General features: G+C 41.3%; 1 protein-coding gene across 1 annotated transcript in view; it reads left to right on the plus strand.

Moving 5' to 3' along the window:
• The window catches only part of LOC124795954 (dynein axonemal heavy chain 6), a 1,096,896-nt gene that overhangs the window by 706,396 nt on the left and 365,027 nt on the right, over positions 1–25,473 (plus strand). Inside the window, exons 44-46 of the mRNA XM_047260034.1 lie at positions 648–809; positions 18,444–18,620; positions 19,632–19,828. Of these exons, the coding sequence (XP_047115990.1) occupies positions 648–809; positions 18,444–18,620; positions 19,632–19,828 (536 nt within the window). The remainder of the gene's footprint in view (positions 1–647; positions 810–18,443; positions 18,621–19,631; positions 19,829–25,473) is intronic.

Below are 25,473 nucleotides of genomic sequence, written 5' to 3' on the forward strand. Positions count from 1 at the left end.
CAACATATCTACCTTCCAATTGTTAAATGATAATGTGAAGCAGTGAGAAAAAAAGACATACATTTTTGCAGTTAAGAGACTAACTTTGTCAGCACAACAATGCCCCTGTGCACACAGCATGACAGGCAGATTTTGGCTAAAAACCAAATGACAGTGGTTTCTCGCACAACCCATTCACTGGATCTGGCGCTCTGTGACTTTGTTATATCCCCCCCCCCCCAAAAAAAAAAAAAAAAAAAAAAAAAAAAAAAAAAAAAAAAAAAAAAAAAAAAAAACGCAAGGAAGTGTTTTCAAGATGTAGAAGAAGAGAAGAAAGACTCTAAACAACCTTACTTCAGATGAGTTTAAAAACTTTTTGCACAAATGGAAAATAGTTGAGACAAGTGTATTGTGCTTGGAAGACATCATTTTCAAGGTGTTTCAGGTTTCAAAATATTCCATCAAGTACATGTTTTATTGTAAAAAGATTCTCGTTATTTTTTGGTCCCCCTTTGTATCATTCAGTTTAGATAATGAACATATAACTACTTAACTAATGAGCTGCCTGAGTGTTTTCATGCAGCTGTAGCTTATTTTCCAGAATCATTACTTTAAATGCCAATGACTATTGCATGTACACCTAACTAATCTGTGATCTTAAAATGCAGAGTGTGGCACAAATGACAATACGTTTCTACAATGAAATGCGGCGGTATTATTACACAACTCCAAGTAGCTACTTGGAACTCTTGAAGCTGTACTTGACCATGCTGCAGAATAAGACAGACCAGTTACAAAAGAAACATGACCGTATTGCTAATGGCCTACGGGTAAGATGTAAATAAAGCTACCAGTACAATAAGGTAATATACTTTAAGAACAGCTAAAGTGTATTTGCTTAAATACATAAAAATCAGAACAATTTTGTGTAATAAGATATTTTAATGTAAAACTTATAAATTGACATGTAACAGTTATATCTTTGAAGTATGCAATAATAAGTCAGCTCTAGAGTTATATGAAACTTTCTGTATTATCTACACAACAGTATTGTTCATAGAAAAGGAATTGTTGGGTGCAGAAAATGTGTAATCACATGCAGTTTGTGGATGGCACTTTGCAGAAAAACTGGTAGATCTGACTATCCAAGTTGTGAGTTTAATGAAATAAGGAGTCATGAGTCAAAGTTGCCATGTACTTGATATGAACAGCCAGAAATGTTACTTAAGCAAATCCAAGGAACCCAGGCAGGTTTATAAATAACAAAATAATAATAACGGCTTAGGTCCACCCCAAAACCTGACATGTGAAACCATCTGCCTTCTGACTGCAGCAACCCGATAGTTTTCTGTACTTGTCTTCCCATTTTGGCTTGGTGCAGTGTTCCCACAGAGTGAACATGTACCATCATTTCGACCAACACCACCAAACTATTGCCCATTACCTACCATCTTGCATTCAAGAAACTGCTCATTTCCTTCGCTGCCTCTCCACAGTTCCTGTTCCATTACCACCAGACACCTTCTTGGTCACTGTGAATGCCCCTTACTTATGCACCAACATCCCCCATGCCCATGGCCTTAAGGCCATGGAACACTACCTGCCCCAACATCTTCTGATATCTAACCATCCAAACCAACAACATTTTGACCTGCAATTTCACTCCTGAAATCCAAATCTGTGAACAAATCCTTCTTGCTGCCAGGGTACTAGCATGACAACATTCTATGCCAACTTCTTTATGAGGCATCTGGAGGAATCCATCCTATCCAGTCAAAACCAAACCACCTTGCCTGGTTCAGATTCATTGATGACATTTTTGTGGTCTGGAGTCCTAGCAAGGAAAATCTTTGCTCCTTTCTCCTTAGCCTCAACATATGCTCTCAGATATTTACTTCAGCCATTCCTTATGAACTCAGTGAGCCACCTTCATGGATGTCAATGCCCCCTCCCAGATGATCCTACAAGTACATCCATTCATCTTAAGTGCACCATCCACCAACGGTACCTCCCCTTTGACAGCTGTCACCCATTCCATCTCAAAAAGTCTTTTCCTTACAGTCTTGCCAACTGTGGATGCTGCATCTGCAGTGTAAACAGATGTCAAAATATATAGTAACCTTATCAGAGCATTTTCTGTGCACATGACAAGTAACACACTGTCTACTTGCATGAATGGCAACAGCCAAAAATTGACAGACTGTGAACTATCCAGCTGCTGAACATGTTGCAACAGCTGCTTTCCTATGCAAGCCCTTGGTGTGAATACTCCCTTTCAGCACTGGTTTCTCTTAAGTATGCAGGTGGGAATTGTCTCTTCTGTGCTCTCTCAATTCCTCTGGCCTAAACTTCTGTTAACTTGTTTTCCACTGCCTCACATTACCTTTCTTTCTCTCTTCTGTCCACATCACTCTTTCCCCATCCAAATTGTGTACTGCTTTCTTCCACCCCCCCCCCCCTCTCTCCCTCCCTCCCTCCCTTATCTCTCTCTCTCTCTCTCTCTCTCTCTCTCTCTCTCTCTCTCTGTCTCTCGCTCTCTCTCTCTCTCTCTCTCTCTCTCTCTCTCTCTCTCTCTCTCTCTCTCCCTCTCTCCCTCTCTCTCTATATATATATCTGTCTATCTCTCCTTTTCACCCCTCTCCCTTTCCCTCCCCTTTCCCTGCCTCCCTCTTTGTCTCCACATTCCCCTCCTTTACCCCTAGTCCCTTCCCCCTACCTCTTCCACCCCCTTGCTTCCTCCCCTCTCCATCTTCTACCTTCCTTTGCTTTCCCCCATCTCCCTCTCTCCTTCCCTCTTTCCATATCTGTTTTATGCTCTATCCTACGTACTATTTCTGTCTTGTGCAGCTACAGAATCAATCTGTCGAAAGACCTGCTTCTTTCTCCTTAATAGTATCTTTGTGGAGAATAATTGAAAGAAATTGGAAAGTACTCATATCCTGAATGAACTTTAGCTGGCATTAATATCAACAGACCTTCAATATTCAATACATTATTAGGTTAACATTTGTAAATTTACATACATCCTTTTCCTTTTACTGCTATTGTGCATGGAGATTGGTATCTGCTCATGCAAATTCTTCCTGTGTGCTTCGATCCTCTTGATGCAGGATTCTCAGTGCGAGCGAAATGATGAACAGAATATGAATGAATGGATAAACTTTGTTTCCCTAATAACTTTCTATAACACTTCTTTAATGTACAGTTGGAATACACATTCCCCTTAACAATATTAACACAGCAGAACTCATGATACATCTACCCGCTATCACGTATAGGTGAAGATTCATCAATTAATATTTGTTTTGTTTTATGCCAATATTATCTATGGTACAAAATTATTATTATTTATGAAATATGATTCCTACCTCCTACCTCCTTCATCCCAAGCAACTGCTTTAAAATAATCAGTCTTGTCATGGTCATGGGAGTGTGTGTTCGGATGACTGTGTTCTAGTGTGTGAATGTGTGTACTTCTACTGTGAAAGAGCAAAATCTATACTGTAGGTGAGTGGATGCCTTTCCCTTATTTTATATACAGAACTAAAGTGTACGACAATCATTTTCACACAAGTGGTGAACTACCTGCTCATCATTGCATAGTTATATTTAAGAAGCTAAGAAAACCTTTTGCTATGCCTTCTGATATGTTTCCCATAATCCCTGTGAGCAGTTATGACATCTATGCTGTGAGCTTGTGTCTTATCACTATCTGCATTAGGTGCTCCTAAAAGATTCAGCTGCCTAAGTCAGAAAGTATTTATTTATTTGATCTGATAGACAACATCCCTTTGCAAAGTGTGAATGTTGCATCGTGTGTGTAAGTATTTCAAGGAAGTAATTGTGAAAAGTGTAGAGTATAGTTGTCCACCTGTATTACTGATGGTAATGAGACAGAAATGGGGTAGTGTAAAGTAGTGTTCTGGCATGCCACTCATTTCTTTGTACTAGCACCAATGGTTACATTATATGTTGTGTCCACACCCAATGAATTATTCAACACTATTAGCTGCCATAAATTCACAATTTACTCTGAAATTTGCTTTTTCTAAAATTAATGTTAACTTCTACCCATCAGATGGCTCCATAAAAGTCTCTGTACAATTACATAATTAAATGCACTAACCAACAGTTACACACTAAAGACTCTTACAGTAAAGTTTTTTGTCTTAGACTTAGTGATACATCACATAAATATTACTAGAGCCTTAATGACTTACCACATAAATGTTGCTGTTATAGAAATATTAATCTGCCAATGTAGTACTTGCTCTTTCTGCTTTATAATATCTTCTCTTTAACTCTGTACAATATTTCCTCTGTATTTTGTAACTCAATGGCCATTTAATGTAGTATAGTGAAATTAATGTTAATTTTAATTATTTAGTATTATTTTTGTCATACATTGACTTTCTCTACATCATAATGTACCACTTGTGTACTATATTATTACTAGGGCCAATAAAACTCAATTATACTCTACTCTACTCTTTTTTGACAGCACTTCCATGTTTCATGTGAAGAAGCACCTCTTCTACTACCTTGGCACAAAAGGATGTTGCATATCTGGTGCTCATTCAAATATGTCAGTAACCTTGCTGAGTCTATAGTGCTCATTCAGATATGCCAAAAACCTTGCAAATACCTTAATACACAGACAATACCTTTCCTAAATAGTCCAGAAACAAATTTACAACATACTTTCTTCCCATACCAGTAACATTCTCATCTTCACTGTGAATTAGACACCAACCAATATTGGCCAGTGTCCTTTATTTTTCCTGTAATACTTGTTTTTCCATTTATTTTCACTCTTTTGTCACCAGAAGGTAAAGTGAATATTCAGGCTGTGAGTACATCTAACTCTATCTGGTAACTATTTTTCTCTGTTTCTCATTGTACTTCCATTTTCAGATTTTTTTCTCTACTAAATAGATGTGGTACCATAAATCTGTTTTTTTGTTTTTTAACATTGCATATTTGATTTCCCATTATTACTCTTTGCTGTAAAAGTTATTATAAAACATCAGCAATTTAAGTAATTGTTCTGTTCATGCGTATTCTCCTGACTGCTTGTATGTCGAACAGCTATGCATCACATACTGTATCTGTAATAACTGTTCTGAACAGCTCCAACTACAGGTTGTACATTACCAGGAACAATGGATTAGTAAAGCAAAGAAGTCATGAGCAATAGAGGAAATACTTCAGTTACCCAACAATAGTAGGTAATACAAAAATGTGCAGGAAAAGAAAGGAATATGGAAATATAAGGCATTCACGAAATAAATACCAAGTATAAGAAAGCTAAGACAAAATGGCTGCAGAAAAATGTGATGAAATAGTTGTCAGTTGGAGAAATTCAGCACATAGAAAAATAAAAATAGCTTTTGGAGACTTTAAAAGTTAAGATGTCAGAATAAGAGTGCAAAGGGAATTCCTTCATTAAAGAACTTGTAGAATCCTTTTTCAGTTGACTATATACTGCATTTCTGCAATATAAACTCATTTCTCTAATTATGAGAAATAACACAGTATGTAAATAAACATCAGTTTGTTAATAGTTTTGTGGTCATTTCTTCTTCAAAACTATTTTGTCCTTTGGTTTTTAAGGATTACTCAGTGTCAGTATACAATACAAATTTCTTTATATCTGATATACCCTGTTGGGCAGCATCACCCTCTAAATGACTTATTACAAAATTTATATGGTTTTGATTACCCCATCTGATCAGATAAATTACTGTTAATTGTTTTTTAGAATATGACAAAGGTTTCCTCTCCATTTAGATTGAAATTAATAAAATTATTATTTAAAGTTTCCAACTACTGAGTTTAGTTCATCAACCCCTACCAAGTGCTATTATTTCTATCTTATTCTTCTTCTTTCAGACCGTTCATGTACATCTTTTACTACTTTTGTGGTCTTGTACTGCCAGCATACAACAATGGTCCTACTTGTCCCTTAAAATAAACAAATCTAAAGTCATTGCTACTCTGCACCATCCATGTTTCTTCTTCTACCTGTTTCAATATATTAATGAAATCCTCCTTTTTTTTCCACAACTCATGTTGTCATTCTGTTTCCGTGGCCAAGTGGTCTTCTACATCCTGTATCTGACTACCTAATCCCTTTACTCTTCTCAACTTTTTTCCTAAAACACTGATTCTTCCATTCAGTTGGCTATCCACATGTTTCATATTTTTACCTAAACCCCCTTACCTGCTTGCTCACCTTATTGAACCCATCATACGCCATCTTCATAAACTGTTTCAGCAGTTTTTCTATAGATTGCATTCACAAATTTACAGTTTCATCACCCACTGCTACTGCCATGATTTAGATGTATCACTACTATTATAGGAACTGGTACTGCACAACTGTTAATACAATTTTCTTACACCAAAAACCCTATTGTAAACATTGTACTACTTCAAATTCACTCTCACAATTATGTAACCATATATATAAAAACAAAGATGATGTGACTTACCAAACAAAAGCGCTGGCAGGTCGATAGACACACAAACAAACACAAACATACACACAAAATTCAAGCTTTCGCAACCAACGGTTCCTTTATCAGGAAAGAGGGAAGGGGAGGGAAAGACAAAAGGATGTGGGTTTTAAGGGAGAGTCATTCCCATCCTGGGATTGGAATTCTGCTCCCGGGATTGGAATGACTCCTTACCCTCTCCCTTAAAACCCAAATCCTTTCGTCTTTCCCTCTCCTTCCTTCTTTCCTGATGAAGCAACCGTTGATTGCGAAAGCTTGAATTTTGTGTGTCTGTTTGTGTTTGTTCGTGTGTCTATCGACCTGCCAGCACTTTTGTTTGGTAATTCACATCATCTTTGTTTTTAGATATATTTTTCCCACGTGGAATGTTTCCCTCTATTATGTATATATATATATATAACTTAATGGGGTCATTGTGGGGGTGTTCTGAGGGTGAGATGGTATTAGAAGGTGGAAAGTGTACCATGATGCTGAAATGAAAATGAAAATCAAAATATATGGGAGAGATAAAGGTGAACTAGAAAGTAACTGGAGATCTGTTGTGAAAAAAGGCGAAAAAGTGTTGGTTAAAGCTGGGCTATGTTGATCCTGTGGTGAACTTGGGTTGGTAGACAAAGATGTGCAAAAAGGTTAGGTGGTTGTGTTGCCGCCAAAACACGTTAAAGGATGGAGAAATTCGGGAAAATTTCAAAAAACTGCGTAAATGTATACAAAGTTTGCCAAGGTAATCCCATTCCTGATGTCCAGGCGGAGCTTCAAGGAATCCTCAGAACCTTAGGCCCCCTACAAAACCTTTCACCTGACTCCATCAACCTCCTGACCCCACCGACACCCCGCACCCCTACCTTCTACCTTCTTCCTAAAATTCACAAACGCAATCATCCCGGCCACCCCATTGTAGGTGGTTACCAAGCCCACACAGAACGTATCTCTGCCTACATAGATCAACACCTTCAACCCATTACATGCAGTCTCCCATCCTTCATCAATGACACCAACCACTTTCTCGAATGCCTGGAATCCTTACCCAATCTGTTACCCCTGGAAACCATCCTTGTAACCATTGATGCCACTTCCTTATACACAAATATCCCGCACATCCAGGGCCTCGCTTTGATGGAGCACTTCCTTTCACGCCGATCACCCGCCACCCTACCTAAAACCTCATTTTTGAGGGCCAGACATGCCAACAATTAAAGGGAACAGCCATTGGTACCAGGATGGCCCCCTCGTACGCCAACCTATTCATGGGTCGCTTAGAGGAAGCCTTCTTGGTTACCCAGGCCTGCCAACCCAAAGTTTGATACAGATTTATTGATGACATCTTCATGATCTGGACTCACAGTGAAGAAGAACTCCAGAATTTCCTCTCCAACCTCAACTCCTTTGGTTCCATCAGATTCACCTGGTCCTACTCCAAATCCCATGCTACTTTCCTTGACGTTGACCTCCACCTGTCCAATGGCCAGCTTCACACGTCCGTCCACATCAAACCCACCAACAAGCAACAGTACCTCCATTATGACAGCTGCCACCCATTCCACATCAAACGGTCCCTTCCCTACAGCCTAGGTCTTCGTGACAAACAAATCTGCTCCAGTCTGGAATCCCTGAACCATTACACCAACAACCTAAAAACAGCTTTCGCATCCCGCAATTACCCTCCCGACCTGGTACAGAAGCAAATAACCAGAGCCACTTCCTCATCCTCTCAAACCCAAAAACTCCCACAGAAGAACCACAAAAGTTCCCCACTTGTGACAGGATACTTTCCGGGACTGGATCAGACTCTGAATGTGGCTCTCCAGCAGGGATACAACTTCCTCAAATCCTGCCCTGAAATGAGATCCATCCTTCATGAAATCCTCCCCACTCCACCAAGAGTGTCTTTCCGCCGTCCACCTAACCTTCGTAACCTCTTAGTTCATCCCTATGAAATCCCCAAACCTTCTCCCTACCCTCGGGCTCCTACCCTTGTAACCGCCCCCGGTGTAAAACCTGTCCCATGCACCCTCCCACCACCACCTACTCCAGTCCTGTAACCCGGAAGGTGTACGCGATCAAAGGCAGAGCCACGTGTGAAACCACCCACGTGATTTACCAACTGACCTGCCTACACTGTGACGCATTCTATATGGGAATGACTAGCAACAAACTGTCCATTCGCATGAATGGATACAGGCAGACAGTGTTTGTTGGTAATGAGGATCACCCTGTGGCAAAACATGCCTTGGTGCCTGGCCAGCACATCTTGGCACAGTGTTACACCGTCCGGGTTATCTGGATACTTCCCACTAACACCAACATATCCAAACTCCGGAGATGCGAACTTGCTCTTCAATATATCCTCTCTTCCCGTTATCCACCAGGTCTCAATCTCCGCTAATTTCAAGTTGCCGCCACTCATACCTCACCTGTCATCCAACAACATCTTTGCCTCTGCACTTTCGCCTCGACTGACATCTCTGCCCAAACTCTTTGCTTTTTAATATGTGTGCTTGTGTCTGTCTATGTGTGGATGGATATGTGTGTGTGTGTGTGTGTGTGTGTGTGTGTGTGCGTGTGTGTGTGCGCGCGAGTGTATACCTGTCCTTTTTTCCCCCTAAGGTAAGTCTTTCTGCTCCTGGGATTGGAATGTCTCCTTACCCTCTCCTTTAATACCCACATCCTTTTGTCTTTCCCTCTTCTTCCCTCTTTCCTGACGAAGCAACCGTTGGTTGCGAAAGCTAGAATTTTGTGTGTATATTTGTGTTTCAAATGGTTCAAATGGCTCTGAGCACTACGGGACTTAACAGCTGTGGTCATCAGTCCCCTAGAACTTATAACTACTTAAACCTAACCAACCTAAGGACATCACACACATCCATGCCCGAGGCAGGATTCGAACCTGCGACCGTAGCAGTCGCGCGGTTCCGGACTGCGCGCCTAGAACCGTGAGACCACCGCGGCCGGCATATTTGTGTTTGTTTGTGTGTCTATCGACATGCCAGCGCTTTCGTTTGGTAAGTCTTATCATCTTGGTTTTTAGATATATTTTTCCCACGTGTTTTACGTTTGTTATTGTCACTGTTGCATTTCGAAATATTTTCTGTCATCTTATTTTCTCTTTCTGTTTTTGCCAGCAGTTTCCCTTTGTATTCACCTTCTCCTTTTTACCGTAATCTACTATACAATTTTATCCCGCCTATATATACTCAATAATACGTCACCCACTTCCAAACCATAACCAGAAAATTTTTTTTACAATTTCAACACAACCGCTGCTAAAAAATCCACCATTTCTGGTTCACAAACAGTTCCTTCACCTATTAAACAACCGTTTCGGCTAGTTCTGATAACTTTCGCTTTATTTCCATTTCCGTTTTTCCCACATCACTGATAATTTTTAGCCGCTTCCCACGGGTTTTAACGTCATTATTTCTTCGCCAGACAATTGTTAGCCTCATTTTCATAATCTGCCACCACAAAACCACCGCTTTTAATACATTTACACGCAGTTTTTTCGAAATTTTCCCGAATTTCTCCATCCTTTACCGTGTTTTGGCGGCAACACAACCACCTAACCTTTGTGCACATCTTTGTCTACCAACCCAAGTTCACCACAGGATCAACATAGCCCAGCTTTAACCAACACTTTTTCGCCTTTTTTCACAACAGATCTCCAGTTACTTTCTAGTTCACCTTTATCTCTCCCCATATATTTTTATTTTCATTTTCATTTCAGCCTCATGGTACACTTTCCACCTTCTAATACCATGTCACCCTCACAACACCCCCACAATGACCCCATTAAGTTTTATTTACATTCCCTCCGCAAACATGCCTTCACCCTAGCCAGATTACGCTCGCATATTTTATTTTCTCAGACTTGTCTGACATTTGGCATTACCCCCAAAGGCCTCACACTTAAAGTTCCCATCTCTGGCTGCAACCCTTCTTTCCATCAGTCCCTATACCAGTTCAAAACTGAACAATCCATTGCCCTCACCCAACTAATCCTTCTCCTACACATCAACTCAGCCAATGAACACACCCATCAACTCCTATCCTTAATAAAAGTCCTCAATCTTTCCTCTCCCACATCCACACCGGCTGTTCAGAGCATCCTGCTACAGGCCAACTGCAAATTAGAACAGCATGCCACCCTTCGCCTCAAAAAACTAACCAATCTCTTGGTTTCCCACCTCCGGAAAGGCAACTCACTCACCCTTTACAACCTTTCCAGTAAACCTCAACCTCCTCTCATTGCGCACAAACCCAGTCTCTCCCATCTACTCAATCTCCCACTTCCAGCTCCACTCCCTCCAAAACCTCAAAATTCCAATCAACACAATCTGGAACCACAACACCCTAATTCAGTAGTTAACCTTTCCTCCAAACCTCTCTCCCAATCCGAAACCTCTGTCCTATCCAGCCCCACTCCCAGATTCAACCAAACAGCCCTCGTCAAAGATTTACTGTCCTACACTCGTACTCTCTGCTGGAAATATCACTTTGCCACGAAGAAAAATGATCCTAATCCTACTCCTAATGATCCAAATTCCCAAGGCACTATCCAAATTGAACCCTGCCTGGAACAGTTCTGTCCACCGTCACAGCGGGACCCACCTCCACTTCCTCAAAATCACCCTCTCCAAACATTCCAGGAATTTCTGACTTCCAGCCTTGCCTCTCAATCCTTCTTAAAAAATCTTAATCCTACTCCCAACAACACCACTGCTGAAGCCCAGGCTATCCGTGATCTGAAGGCTGACTGATCCATCGTCATTCTTCCGGCGGACAAGGGTTCCTCGACCGTGGTACTTGATCGACGGGAGTATGTGGCTGAGGGACTGTGTCAGCTTTCAGACAACACCACATACAAAGTTTGCCAAGGTAATCCCATTCCTGATGTCCAGGCAGAGCTTCAAGGAATCCTCAGAACCTTAGGCCCCCTACAAAACTTTTCACCTGACTCCATCAACCTCCTGACCCCACCGACACCCCGCACCCCTACCTTCTACCTACTTCCTAAAATTCACAAACCCAATCATTCCAGCCGCCCCATTGTAGCTGGTTACCAAGCCCCCACAGAACGTATCTCAGCCTACATACACTCCTGGAAATGGAAAAAAGAACACATTGACACTGGTGTGTCAGACCCACCATACTTGCTCCGGACGCTGCGAGAGGGCTGTACAAGCAATGATCACACGCACGGCACAGCGGACACACCAGGAACCGCGGTGTTGGCCGTCGAATGGCGCTAGCTGCGCAGCATTTGTGCACCGCCGCCGTCAGTGTCAGCCAGTTTGCCGTGGCATACGGAGCTCCATCGCAGTCTTTAACACTGGTAGCATGCCGCGACAGCGTGGACGTGAACCGTATGTGCAGTTGACGGACTTTGAGCGAGGGCGTATAGTGGGCATGCGGGAGGCCGGGTGGACGTACCGCCGAATTGCTCAACACGTGGGGCGTGAGGTCTCCACAGTACATCGATGTTGTCGCCAGTGGTCGGCGGAAGGTGCACGTGCCCGTCGACCTGCGACCGGACTGCAGCGACGCACGGATGCACGCCAAGACCGTAGGATCCTACGCAGTGCCGTAGGGGACCGCACCGCCACTTCCCAGCAAATTAGGGACACTGTTGCTCCTGGGGTTTCGGCGAGGACCATTCGCAACCGTCTCCATGAAGCTGGGCTACGGTCCCGCACACCGTTAGGCCGTCTTCCGCTCACACCCCAACATCGTGCAGCCCGCCTCCAGTGGTGTCGCGACAGGCGTGAATGGAGGGACGAACGGAGACGTGTCGTCTTCAGCGATGAGAGTCGCTTCTGCCTTGGTGCCAATGATGGTCGTATGCGTGTTTGGCACCGTGCAGGTGAGCGCCACAATCAGGACTGCATACGACCGAGGCACACAGGGCCAACGCCTGGCATCATGGTGTGGGGAGCGATCTCCTACACTGGCCGTACACCACTGGTGATCGTCGAGGGGACACTGAATAGTGCACGGTACATCCAAACCGTCATCAAACCCATCGTTCTACCATTCCTAGACCGGCAAGGGAACTTGCTGTTCCAACAGGACAATGCATGTCCGCATGTATCCCGTGCCACCCAACGTGCTCTAGAAGGTGTAAGTCAACTACCCTGGCCAGCAAGATCTCCGGATCTGTCCCCCATTGAGCATGTTTGGGACTGGCTGAAGCGTCGTCTCACGCGGTCTGCACGTCCAGCACGAACGCTGGTCCAACTGAGGCGCCAGGTGGAAATGGCATGGCAAGCCGTTCCACAGGACTACATCCAGCATCTCTACAATCGTCTCCATGGGAGAATAGCAGCCTGCATTGCCGCGAAAGGTGGATATACACTGTACTAGTGCCGACATTGTGCATGCTCTGTTGCCTGTGTCTATGTGCCTGTGGTTCTGTCAGTGTGATCATGTGATGTATCTGACCCCAGGAATGTGTCAATAAAGTTTCCCCTTCCTGGGACAATGAATTCACGGTGTTCTTATTTCAATTTCCAGGAGTGTAGTTCAACACCTTCAACCCATTACATGCAGTCTCCCATTCTTCATCAAAGACACCAACCACTTTCTCGAACCCCTGGAATCCTTACCCAGTCTGTTACCCCTGGAAACCATCCTTGTAACCATTGATGCCACTTCCTTATACACAAATATCCCGCACATCCAGGGCCTCGCTTCAATGGAGCACTTCCTTTCACGCCGATCACCTGCCACCCTACCAAAAAACTCTTTCCTCATTACCTTAGCCAGCTTCATCCTGACCCACAGCTTCTTAACTTTTGAAGGCCAGACATACCAACAATTAAAGGGAACAGCCATGGATACCAGGATGGCACCCTCGTATGCCAACCTATTCATGGTTCGCTTAGAGGAAGCCTTCTTGGTTACCCAGGCCTGCCAACCCAAAGTTTGATACAGATTTATTGATGACATCTTCATGATCTGGACTCACAGTGAAGAAGAACTCCAGAATTTCCTCTCCAACCTCAACTCCTTTGGTTCCATCAGATTCACCTGGTCCTACTCCAAATCCCATGCCACTTTCCTTGACGTTGACCTCCACGTGTCCAATGGCCAGCTTCACACGTCCGTCCACATCAAACCCACCAACAAGCAACAGTACCTCCATTATGACAGCTGCCACTCATTCCACATCAAACGGTCCCTTCCCTACAGCCTAGGTCTTCATGGCAAACAAATCTGCTCCAGTCTGGAATCCCTGAACCATTACACCAAAAACCTGAAAACAGCTTTTGCATCCCGCAACTACCCTCCCGACCTGGTACAGAAGCAAATAACCAGAGCCACTTCCTCATCCTCTCAAACCCAAAAAATCCCACAGAAGAACCACAAAAGTGCCCCACTTGTGACAGGATACTTTCCGGGACTGGATCAGACTCTGAATGTGGCTCTCCAGCAGGGATACGACTTCCTCAAATCCTGCCCTGAAATGAGATCCATCCTTCATGAAATCCTCCCCACTCCACCAAGAGTGTCTTTCCGCCGTCCACCTAACCTTCGTAACCTCTTAGTTCATCCCTATGAAATCCCCAAACCTTCTCCCTACCCTCGGGCTCCTACCCTTGTAACCGCCCCCAGTGTAAAACCTGTCCCATGCACCCTCCCACCACCACCTACTCCAGTCCTGTAACCCGGAAGGTGTACACGATCAAAGGCAGAGTCACGTGTGAAGCTCCCACGTGATTTACCAACTGACCTGCCTACACTGTGACGCATTCTATCTGGGAATGACCAGCAACAAACTGTCGATTCGCATGAATGGACACAGACAGACAGTGTTTGTTGGTAATGAGGATCACCCTGTGGCAAAACATGCCTTGGTGCACGGCCAGCACATCTTGGCACAGTGTTACACCATCTGGGTTATCTGGATACTTCCCACTAACACCAACCTATCCGAACTCTGGAGATGGGAACTTGCTCTTCAATATATCCTCTCTTCCCGTTATCCACCAGGCCTCAATCTCCGCTAATTTCAAGTTGCCGCCACTCATACCTCACCTGTCAGCCAACAACATCTTTGCCTCTGCACTTCCGCCTCGACTGACATCTCTGCCCAAACTCTTTGCCTTTTAATATGTGTGCTTGTGTCTGTCTATGTGTGGATGGATATGTGTGTGTGTGTGTGTGTGTGTGTGTGTGTGTGTGTGTGCGCGCGAGTGTATAGCTGTCGTTTTTTCCCCCTAAGGTAAGTCTTTCCGCTCCCGGGATTGGAATGTCTCCTTACCCTCTCCTTTAAAACCCACATCCTTTTGTCTTTCCCTCTCCTTCCCTCTTTCCTGACGAAGCAACCGTTGGTTGCTAAAGCTAGAATTTTGTGTGTATATTTGTGTTTGTTTGTGTGTCTATGGACGTGCCAGCGCTTTTGTTTGGTGAGTCACATCATCTTGGTTTTTATATATATATATATATATATATATATATATATATATATATATATATATATATGGTGTGACTTACCAAACGAAAGCGCTGACAGGTTGATAGACACACAAACAAACACAAACTTACACACAAACATACAAAGAAAATTGAATTTTGTGTGTATGTTTGTGTGTCTATCAACCTGCCAGCACTTTCGTTTGGTAAGTCACATCATATTTGTTTTTAGATATATTTTTCCCACGTGGAATATTTCCCTCTGGAAAATATATATATATATATATATATATATATATATATATATATATATATAAAAAAACAAAGATGATGTGACTTACCATACGAAAGCGCTTGCAGGTCGATAGAAACACAAACAGACACATACATACACACAAAATTCTGCCCAGACTCTTTGCCTTTACAAACGTCTGCTTGTGTCTGTGTATGTGCGGACGGATATGTGTGTGTGTGCGAGCGTATACCTGTCCTTTTTTCCCCCTAAGGTAAGTCTTTCCGCTCCCGAGATTGGAATGACTCCTTACCCTCTCCCTTAAAACCCACATCCTTTCGTCTTTCCCTCTCCTTCCCTCTTTCCTGATGAAGCAACCGTTGGTTGCGAAAGCTTGAATTTTGTGTGTATGTTTGTGTTTGTTTGTGTATCTATCGACCTGCCAGCGCTTTTGTTTGGTAGTCACATCATCTTTGTTTTTAGATATATTTTTCCCACGTGGAATGTTTCCCTCTATATATATGTATATGAGGGAAACATTCCATGCATTCCATGCAGGAAAAAGCTTGAATTTTGTGTGTATGTTTGTGTTTGTTTGTGTGTCTATCGACCTGCGAGCGCTTTTGTTTGGTAGTCACATCTTCTTTGTTTTTAGATATATTTTTCCAACGTGGAATGCTTCCCTCTATATATATATATATGAGGGAAACATTCCATGCATTCCATGCAGGAAAAATATATTTAAAAACAAAGATGATGTGACTTACCATATGAAAGCGCTGGCAGGTCGATAGAAACACAAACAGACACATACATACACACAAAATTCTGCTTTCGCAACCAACAGTTGCTTCGTCAGGAAAGAGGGAAGGAGAGGGAAAGACGGAAGGATGTGGGTTTTAAGGAAGAGGGTAAGGAGTCATTCCAATCCTGGGAGCGGAAAGACTTACCTTAGGGGGAAAAAAGGACAGGTATACACTCGCACACACACCTTTACAGGTGATGTGCTTGGTGCTGGATGACTCACTCCGTAACACGTGGGTGCAGCTGCGGCATGTGAAGTGGAACACAGACCAGTAATCCATCAGTATCTGTACAGAAATATTTAGAGAGGCTTCCTGCACCTTTCATGTCTCTATCAATTTGTACAGGTTCTGTGTGCCTTTCGCTGGCTGCTGCTGCTCATCAGAAACCTAGCATGCCACTTTTCCTCTAAAACTGACCTCTGTCATGACTCACTTCTTCTAGCTCCAGCTAATCATCCTTCCATTACTGTAGTGGGCTCTGAAATGTCTCAGAATCAGATTAAATTGGTAACTCTTTCTTCATGCATTTCTGAAACAATTTCATTCCACTGACTTAATGATTGGTAAGTACTGTGTTTACTCATTGGTGGTCTTCTTTGGTGGTCTTCTTTAAATTTTAAAAAATGAGGATTACACTGAATTATTTGCTTAACTGTGTTCTCCTTGTCACAACCAGTCCACTTTCTTTCAGTACAGTGGCCTGTGCTTCCTGCTTGCTCTTTGCTAGAGACCACTGAAGAATTAATTTATCTTCTAATATTTTAATTCCATTTCACAATTTTGTGAATAAAAACAAATGTCTTCAATATCTTGTTTCTGACAGTTCTAAAATTCAACTATATCTCCTTTAAGGTTCATTCTGACACTCACCGCTGCTGCCTAGAAATTAATGTCTCCTGCCTTTTTGTATATGTTTCCTTTCATGTTAGTTTAATCACTAGTATTAATACTGTAACTGGACTTTAACTGCTATGACCATAGATTGCTCTCTATATTGTAACAAACTGAATGCTTATCGAATTCTTTTGCTGCTTGCAATATACATCACAGCTGCAATATCAATTTGCTTATCCAATTATGAGAAATAATACACCATGTAAGTGAACATTAATTTATTAACAACCTTGTCAGCCCTGCATTGCACAAGTACTTGTTACCCCATTGCTTGTATGCCATTACCTCTCCATCACCCAGGAGCCTCTGAAACACATACAATTCCACAAAAAGTACCCCCCCTTCCAAATTTCTTACCAGTTGCACATCATTTGCTCTGTTACGTATTCCAGACCATTTTGAAATGCAACAAGTAAACAAAATGCTGAAAACATAGAAGATAGTTTACACAAACTGTAATGGAAAAGATGGAAGATGTAATTCTGATGGTCACCATGTCAACTGGACTTCAGAAGAATGACCCAGCTGAGATGCAAGCAAGGGATGATTGCAATAATAAAAGTAGTTTTCTTTGGTGGTGTTTCCTACCTTGTTGAAGAAAAAAAGTCACATGCCATTGGGTGAATGAGTGGTTAGGTATAATACTCCATACATTGCATGTTAAGCAAATGTACTTTGAGTCATATGAATGGAAAGGAGTGGTGTAAACAGAATTAAGAATAAGTCACAGTCTTCTAACTCATGCTCTTTGTAATGTATGTTAGTCATAAGCTACACCAATTTGAAATATGAAAGCAGTCATGTGCTTTGGTAAATTCGTGTTTTTTGACAAGTCAGATATGCCAGCATTTCATTAAACAGAGACTTCTATTTTGTGAGCATCTTTTGAACACCTGGCTGTTTCAGAGTTATTTCTTGCAGCAATTGTATAAGGAGGAAACCATTGCCACATAACCTACTTTTAGTGTCCTTATCAGGTAGTCTATAAGTAGGTGATATTTTGTTTGGTTAAAAACTATAAGAACAATTTTATTTGCTGCTTTTGTTCAATAGAAGAGTTTAATGATCTTTAAAACTTGATAATATTTATGTTTTTAAAATTAAGATTTAAGAGCGCCTTATCTAGTGAGAAAATCTTGCCTGTATGTGGCACTTATTTTTAATTCAGGAGAAGGGACACTGGTTTCTCTAAATACAAATTGTCCTATACCTTAGGTAATAATGAAAAGAATGTGTTCAACATTTGAGATTTTGGTTTTGTCCAACCAACTAGGCCAACTGATAAGTAAAATATTTTTATCTCTCAGAATCGCTAAGCTCTATCCCTCCCCTGCTCTTCAACTCTCAGTGATCAGCCATCCATGTCTATCTGAACCATTGTTTTATATGTAGATAATATTTTCAAAGGTGAAAACAGTACAGGTATACTTATTGTATGCCCCAAAGACAAAAATCATAATCACCCCACTACTGTATTTATGCAATTTTTGGTTGATATTGTAAGCAAGTGTATGGTAGCTATCATTCATCTTTCCCATTATTTACCTAAGAACGTTTGAAAGTAACTCAAAATTTAAATACATTTTAATGATTCATTTACAGAAACTGTATGAAACAAATGAATTAATCGATAGAATGAAGATTGAATTGACTGCAATGGAACCAGAACTGAAGCAGAAATCAATAGACGCAGTTGAACTTATGAAGCATTTAGTAAAAGAGCAGGCTCAAGCAGATAAAGTGAGGAAGATTGTGGTGGCAGATGAGGCAGTCGTAAAGGTATCTATCATTTCACCATTTTTTTGTAACAGAGAGGAATATGCCAAACAATGGAAAGTCGAGGACAATAACAACAATATGAATAAGATAGACTGCTGCACACATATAGAGGAGGCATTGACTCACAGACAGACACAATGAAAAGACTGCTAAACTTTTAACTTTAAAAAGCCCATTTTCAGAAGCATAAAACAAACACACATATTAACATAAGCATGGCTCATTCACGTGGCTACTGTCTATGGCCACTGGGGCCTAATTAGGACTGTGGCTGCATTTGACATGAGCAACAATCTGAGGTGAGTTGTGGGGATCTTGAATATACACAATTATGTAGATATCCTCTGAAATTTGGTGTGAAAGGCTTTTTTGAACAAGGGCTCACAGCCAGAATTTTATGAAGCATAAAGGAAACTTGCAACTGATGCTGTTGCATGAAATACAGTTGTTTGTCATACTTAAAATTCGAGACTTCAAAACATAATATGACATGTGCAATTGTTTAACTCAAAAAGCATATTTAAATTGCACCTGTATCTGTGTATTTGAAGCAAGTTTATTTGACATTCGTGATTTTACTTGAACACAAAGAAAATACTGAAAGTCACTGATGTACATAAATTCATCTAAAGAAATGTGCAAAATGCTTGGATTTTGCACTTTACTGGTTTTGCGACACTTTCTACACTGTTGTCCAAATGAATACTGTAGCATCAGCACATCTTACTAAAAACAATGGAAATTGCTTAGCAAGTTTCCAATTCCTTTAAAAATTTCTACATCCATCAAGTTGGAGCATTTCAAGTTTGACAAGAGAGAGTGATGGTGCTCCATGTGATTTTCTTTATTCACTGAGTGGCAGGTGTGGGATATCAGGATGCAATATATGCAGATGAAGTTGTTTCTTGGTTGCATGCAGCTTCATTATGTTTATCTAGTCCTTGTGATTGTGATAATGCAGACAGAAGAGAACTTTAAAAGATTAAGATATAATTTTTTTCATAATTGTAGGTAAAAGCTCAGGAAACTCAGCAGCTAGCAGATGAAGCACAACGTGATCTAGATGCAGCACTGCCAGCAATGGAAGCAGCTATGAAGGCTCTGGAATCACTCAATAAGAATGATATCAATGAACTTCGTGTGTTTACCAAACCACCACAACTAGTCAAATTTGTTATGGAATCTGTATGTCTTCTTATGGGTGCGAAGTAAGTTCATTTTCTGTGTCTAAATTCACCTCAACATCTTAAGTAGTTGTAAAAAAAGGCTAACTTTTCTATACAGTAATGATACATCTTGTGTATCACTATCTTTTGCTATAAGAGAATATATCATGAACTATTTAAAACATAAAAGATGAGCTATTAACAGAATACACAGAAGAAACTTTGCATCACTATGTAAAGTGTACTATTCTAAGGAAACAAATTCTGAGATTACCTTAAAGTTCAAATATGTAGCTAAAAACTAAATATCAGTTTATTGTAATCTGATGAAACAGCATTATGAATACTAACACTGAAAACTTCCTGGTAGATTAAAACTATGTACAAGGCATGAACTTGAATCTGAAACCTTGCATCTAATGGGAAAATGCTCTGGCCAACTGAAATTATACAGCCTTGATACATGATGCACCTTCACAGCATCAGTTCTCCCAGTACCTCTCTCCTACTTTCTTAATTTCAAAGAAGCTCTCCTGCATGCTTTGCTGAACCAACATGCCTGGAAGAAAAATAATGTTGAGTAATGACATAACCACAGCCTAGGAGAACATTGCACACAGGAGGAAAGGTTTTGAGTCTGATTCTCAGTCTAGCACACAGCTTTAATCTGACAGGAGTCCACTGCAGACTGTTGTGAGTACTGTAAAACTGCACCTAGCTATATTGTGTTTTATTGTTCTTATGGTACAGTTTTACACATGCAAACATTTAACAATTACAAATACACCTTCTAACACTTTAGACAACAAGAATCGATGTGGAGTTGGTTTGCAAAATTCACACCTCTCTCACCTCAGTTGATTTACTTGGTAAGCACTGCCAAGCTTCTTCTCTGGATTCCCAGCTACATCGATCTCCAAAAACTTCTTCTCCAAAGAATACTGCTGGTTAACGGAATTTATTAGCCTCTCTCTCTCTCTCTCTCTCTCTCTCTCTCTCTCTCTTTCTCTCTCTATCTGTCTATCTATCTCTCTATCTATCTATCTATCTATCCATCTATCTCTACTCATGAAATAAGTGGATACTTGCAGAATACTTTTGTTTAGTTTTGGTATATTTCAACTTCCAACAAAGAACAAATTCACCATTTCTCACGTAAATATTCGAATGTTTGCAAGTCAACTGATTCGTCTTGCATTAGACTTCATTAAACATATTTACAATGGCATTGGTTTAACAACCAAATAATTTATCAAGATGCCTTGCTTCTCTCAAGTCCAACACATGAATTACTTGAAAGTCTAACCTCATTTCTTCATTTGTCCTTAACAATCATCGCACTCACGAAAATCACAGAATAATACATAAACACCCTTGTTCAGCTCTACACAGACACTGAAACTCTATGAATCATCCAGCAGGTACATGTCGCAGTGTCCACAATTTTCTCATGACTGTTTTTAGACCTGCACATACAAACATGCAATGCACAGTAGGTTGGATTCGTCTATCTCACACTTCTATTTAAAATATCATGTGTTTGAGATGGAGGAAGGCCAAATGGTTCTATAATTTATGCAGAAGTCATTCCCCCCTCCCCAATCGAACACAGGATATTTTATATACAGTCATTATGTACATTTATATGACATATAATAGCAATTCATATTTCAATAGCATACCTTGTTCTTTTCATAACCGTGAAGACCCTTTTTCTTATTATTTAGTTATTCCTTATTTTTTTAATTTTACGTTAATTATAAATATGTGAACATTTTCATCAATGATGGAGTTCGTTTTCTTATATCTAGGAATCATGAGGATTAAACCCTTAGTTTCCAATCGTAAGCTCCAGGTGTTCATGACACTTGAGTACTTTACTCATTATTCTAATTCCTTGTACTATTTTTTCCTTAGTACGTACTAGTATCATTTTTTATATTAGTTTGTAGTCTGGAGGAACTCTGGGCAACTGAGAGTGTTCTTTTCAACACTTGTAAATTCACCTAAAACATAATAATGTCAGTGATATATAGAATTCAAACTTATCAGAGTAATTCCTACTAAATATGTGACTTCTGTCACGATACTGTCCTTTTCCCCTAGCATCAGTACCTATACCTTACAATGGTGTTGACCCTATGAATTCACTTCCTCCTTCCGTTTTGGTAGGTACACCCCTTTATAAAACCCCCCTAGTCATCATGCCACAGGTCATCCTATTTCTATGTAGGTATGCCTGCTGTATATCCTTAGCAAATGCTGGGTAGGCCACCCTTATCCTTTATGAGTAGGCCTCATGGTTCATTGCCCTAGTATACATCTTTATATACACTATAATTAAATATTTCGGAGTAAAATAAAAATCTATTTTATACTTCACTCTCACTTCTTAGTACCTCATTTAAAACCCTAGAGTCCTCCTCTCCTTTCATCTCATATAATCTTAGTAGATAGTATTTCTACACAGATTATTTAACTCATGGTAGATACTATGTCTACCTATTTTGTTCAAGCCCCATTATCCTGCTATTTATCAATTTATCTGTGTATTCGCTACACTGACTTTTCTTAAATAAGCATCACAATTTACTCCAATCTGGCTTGTTCTCCTTCATTTCTCATCCTTCTTGCTTATGTATACTCATTGTAAGACCATCATAGTTTTTCTATATTTATGTACATATGTGATATGGAATCTTCATTGTTCATATATATATGAATATAATATAGGGAAACATTCCACGTGGGAAAAATATATCAAAAACACAGATGATGTGACTTACCGAACAAAAGTGCTGGCACGTCGATAGACACACAAACAAACACAAACATACACATGAAATTCAAGCTTTCGCAACAAACTGTTGCCTCATCAGGAAAGAGGGAAGGAGAGAGAAAGACAAAAGGATGTGGGTTTTAAGGGAGAGGGTAAGGAGTCATTCCAATCCCGGGAGCGGAAAGACTTACCCTAGGGAGAAAAAAGGGGTATACACTCGCACACACACACATACCCATCCACACGTACACAGACACAAGCAGACATTTGTAAAGGCAAAGAGTTTGGGCAGAGATGTCAGCGAGGTGGAAGTACAGAGGCAAAGATGCTATTGAAAGACAGGTGAGGTATGAGCAGCGGCAAATTGAAATTAGCGGAGATTGAGGCCTGGCAGGTAACGAGAAGAGAGGATATACTGAAGGGCAAGTTCCCATCTCCGGAGTTCTGACAGGTTGGCGTTAGTGGGAAGTATCCAGATAACCCAGATGGTGTAACACTGCGCCAAGATGTGCTGGCCGTGCACCAAGGCATGTTTTGCCACAGGGTGATCCTCATTACCAACAAACACTGTCTGCCTGTATCCATTCATGCGAATGGACAGTTTGTTGCTGGTCATTCCCACATAGAAAGCTTCACAGTGTAGGCAGGTCAGTTGGTAAATCACATGGGTGCTTTCACACGTGGCTCTGTCTTTGATCGTGTACACCTTTCGGGTTACAGGACTGGAGTAGGTGGTGGTGGGAGGGTGCATGGGACAGGTTTTACACCGGGGGCGGTTACAAGGGTAGGAGCCAGAGGGTAGGGAAGGTGGTTTGGGGTTTTCATAGGGATGAACTAAGAGGTTACGAAGGTTAGGTGGACGGCGGAAAGACACTCTTGGTGGAGTGGGGAGGATTTCATGAAGGATGGATCTCATTTCAGGGCAGGAGTTGAGGAAGTCGTATCCCTGCTGGAGAGCCACATTCAAAGTCTGATCCAGTCCCGGAAAGTATCCTGTCACAAGTGGGGCACTTTTGGGATTCTTCTGTGGGAGGTTCTGGGTTTGAGGAGATGCAGAAGTGGCTCTGGTTATTTGCTTCTGTACCAGGTCGGGATGAGAAAGCTGTTTTCAGGTTGTTGGTGTAATGGTTCAGGGATTCCGGACTGGTGCAGATTCGTTTGCCACGAAGACCTAGGCTGTAGGGAAGGGACCGTTTGATGTGGAATGTGTGGCAGCTGTCATAATGGAGGTACTGTTGCTTGTTGGTGGGTTTGATGTGGACGGACATGTGAAGCTGGCCATTGGACAGGTGGAGGTCAACGACAAGGAAAGTGGCATGGGATTTGGAGTAGGACCAGGTGAATCTGATGGAACCAAAGGAGTTGAGGTTGGAGAGGAAATTTTGGAGTTCTTCTTCACTGTGAGTCCAGATCATGAAGATGTCATCAATAAATCTGTACCAAACTTTGGGTTGGCGGGCCTGGGTAACCAAGAAGGCTTCCTCTAAGTGACCCATGAATAGGTTGGCGTACAAGGGGGCTATCCTGGTGCCCATTGCTGTTCCTTTTAATTGTTGGTATGTCTGGCCTTCGAAAGTGAAGAAGTTGTGGGTCAGGATGAAGCTGGCTAGGGTAATGAGGAAAGAGGTTTTTGGTAGGGTGGCAGGTGATCGGCGTGAAAGGAAGTGCTCCATCGCAGCGAGGCCCTGGACTTGCGGAATATTTGTGTATAAGGAAGTGGCATCAATGGTTACAAGGAAATTTGTGTCTGCTTGTGTCTGTGTATGTGCGGATGGATATGTGTGTGTGTGTGTGTGTGCGAGTGTATACCTGTCCTTTTTTCCCCCTAAGGTAAGTCTTTCCGCTCCCGGGATTGGAATGACTCCTTACCCTCTCCCTTAAAACCCACATCCTTTCATCTTTCCCTCTCCTTCCCTTTTTCTTGATGAGGCAACAGTTTGTTGCGAAAGCTTGAATTTCGTGTGTATTTTTGTGTTTGTTTGTGTATCTATCGACCTGCCAGCACTTTCGTTCGGTAAGCCACATCATCTGTGTTTTTAGATATATTTTTTCCACGTGGAATGTTTCCCTCTATTATATTCATATCATTAATTTGAACCCAACAATTATACTAGTATAATGTATTGTATATGACAAATGTGTAGAAATTGGAGGAAGAAGAGTAGGGTGTTTGAGGTTTGCTGATGGCATGATCCTTCTAGCCACAGGGGAAAAAGTAATACAGGATTTGGTGGACACCATTGAAACTAATGGAAAAAAATATGGAATGAAAATTAACACAAATAAAACAAAAGTATTGGCACTAGGAGGAAATAAGGAAATAAAAATTATGCTGAATGGAGAAATACTAGAACAGGTGCAAAATTTTAAGTATCTTGGAAGCAGGATAGACACTGACTGGAAGTGCACCACAGAAATTAAAACAAGGATAGCAATGGCAAAACAGGCGTTTTATAAGAAAAGGAGAATTTTCTGCAGCATTCTGGACAGAGAACTCAGGAAGAGACTCATAAAATGTCTTGTGTGGAGTGTTCTTCTATATGGCGCTGAAACATGGACTATGAGGAAGAAAGGCAGAGAAAGGCTGGAGGCTTTTGAGATCTGGATATGACGGAGGATGGAAAGAATAAGTTGGATGGACAGGTAAAAAATGGAGAGGTATTGTGAAGAGTGGGAGAGAAAAGACAGTTACTAGATGTAATAAAGAGAAGAAAAAGAAATTGGATTGGGCATATATTAAGAAAGAATGACGGATTGATTAAAACTGTTTTAGAAGGTTATGTAGAAGGGAAGGGAAAAGGAAGTGAGGAAGGAAAAGATCCCAGATACTGGATGACATGATGGGCGGTACAACATACAGCAGCCTTAAGAAGGAAGCAATGGATCGCAGAAAATGGAGAGGCAAAGG

This window comes from Schistocerca piceifrons, chromosome 4 (genome assembly GCF_021461385.2).
Source record: "Schistocerca piceifrons isolate TAMUIC-IGC-003096 chromosome 4, iqSchPice1.1, whole genome shotgun sequence".
Lineage (NCBI taxonomy): Eukaryota > Metazoa > Arthropoda > Insecta > Orthoptera > Acrididae > Schistocerca > Schistocerca piceifrons.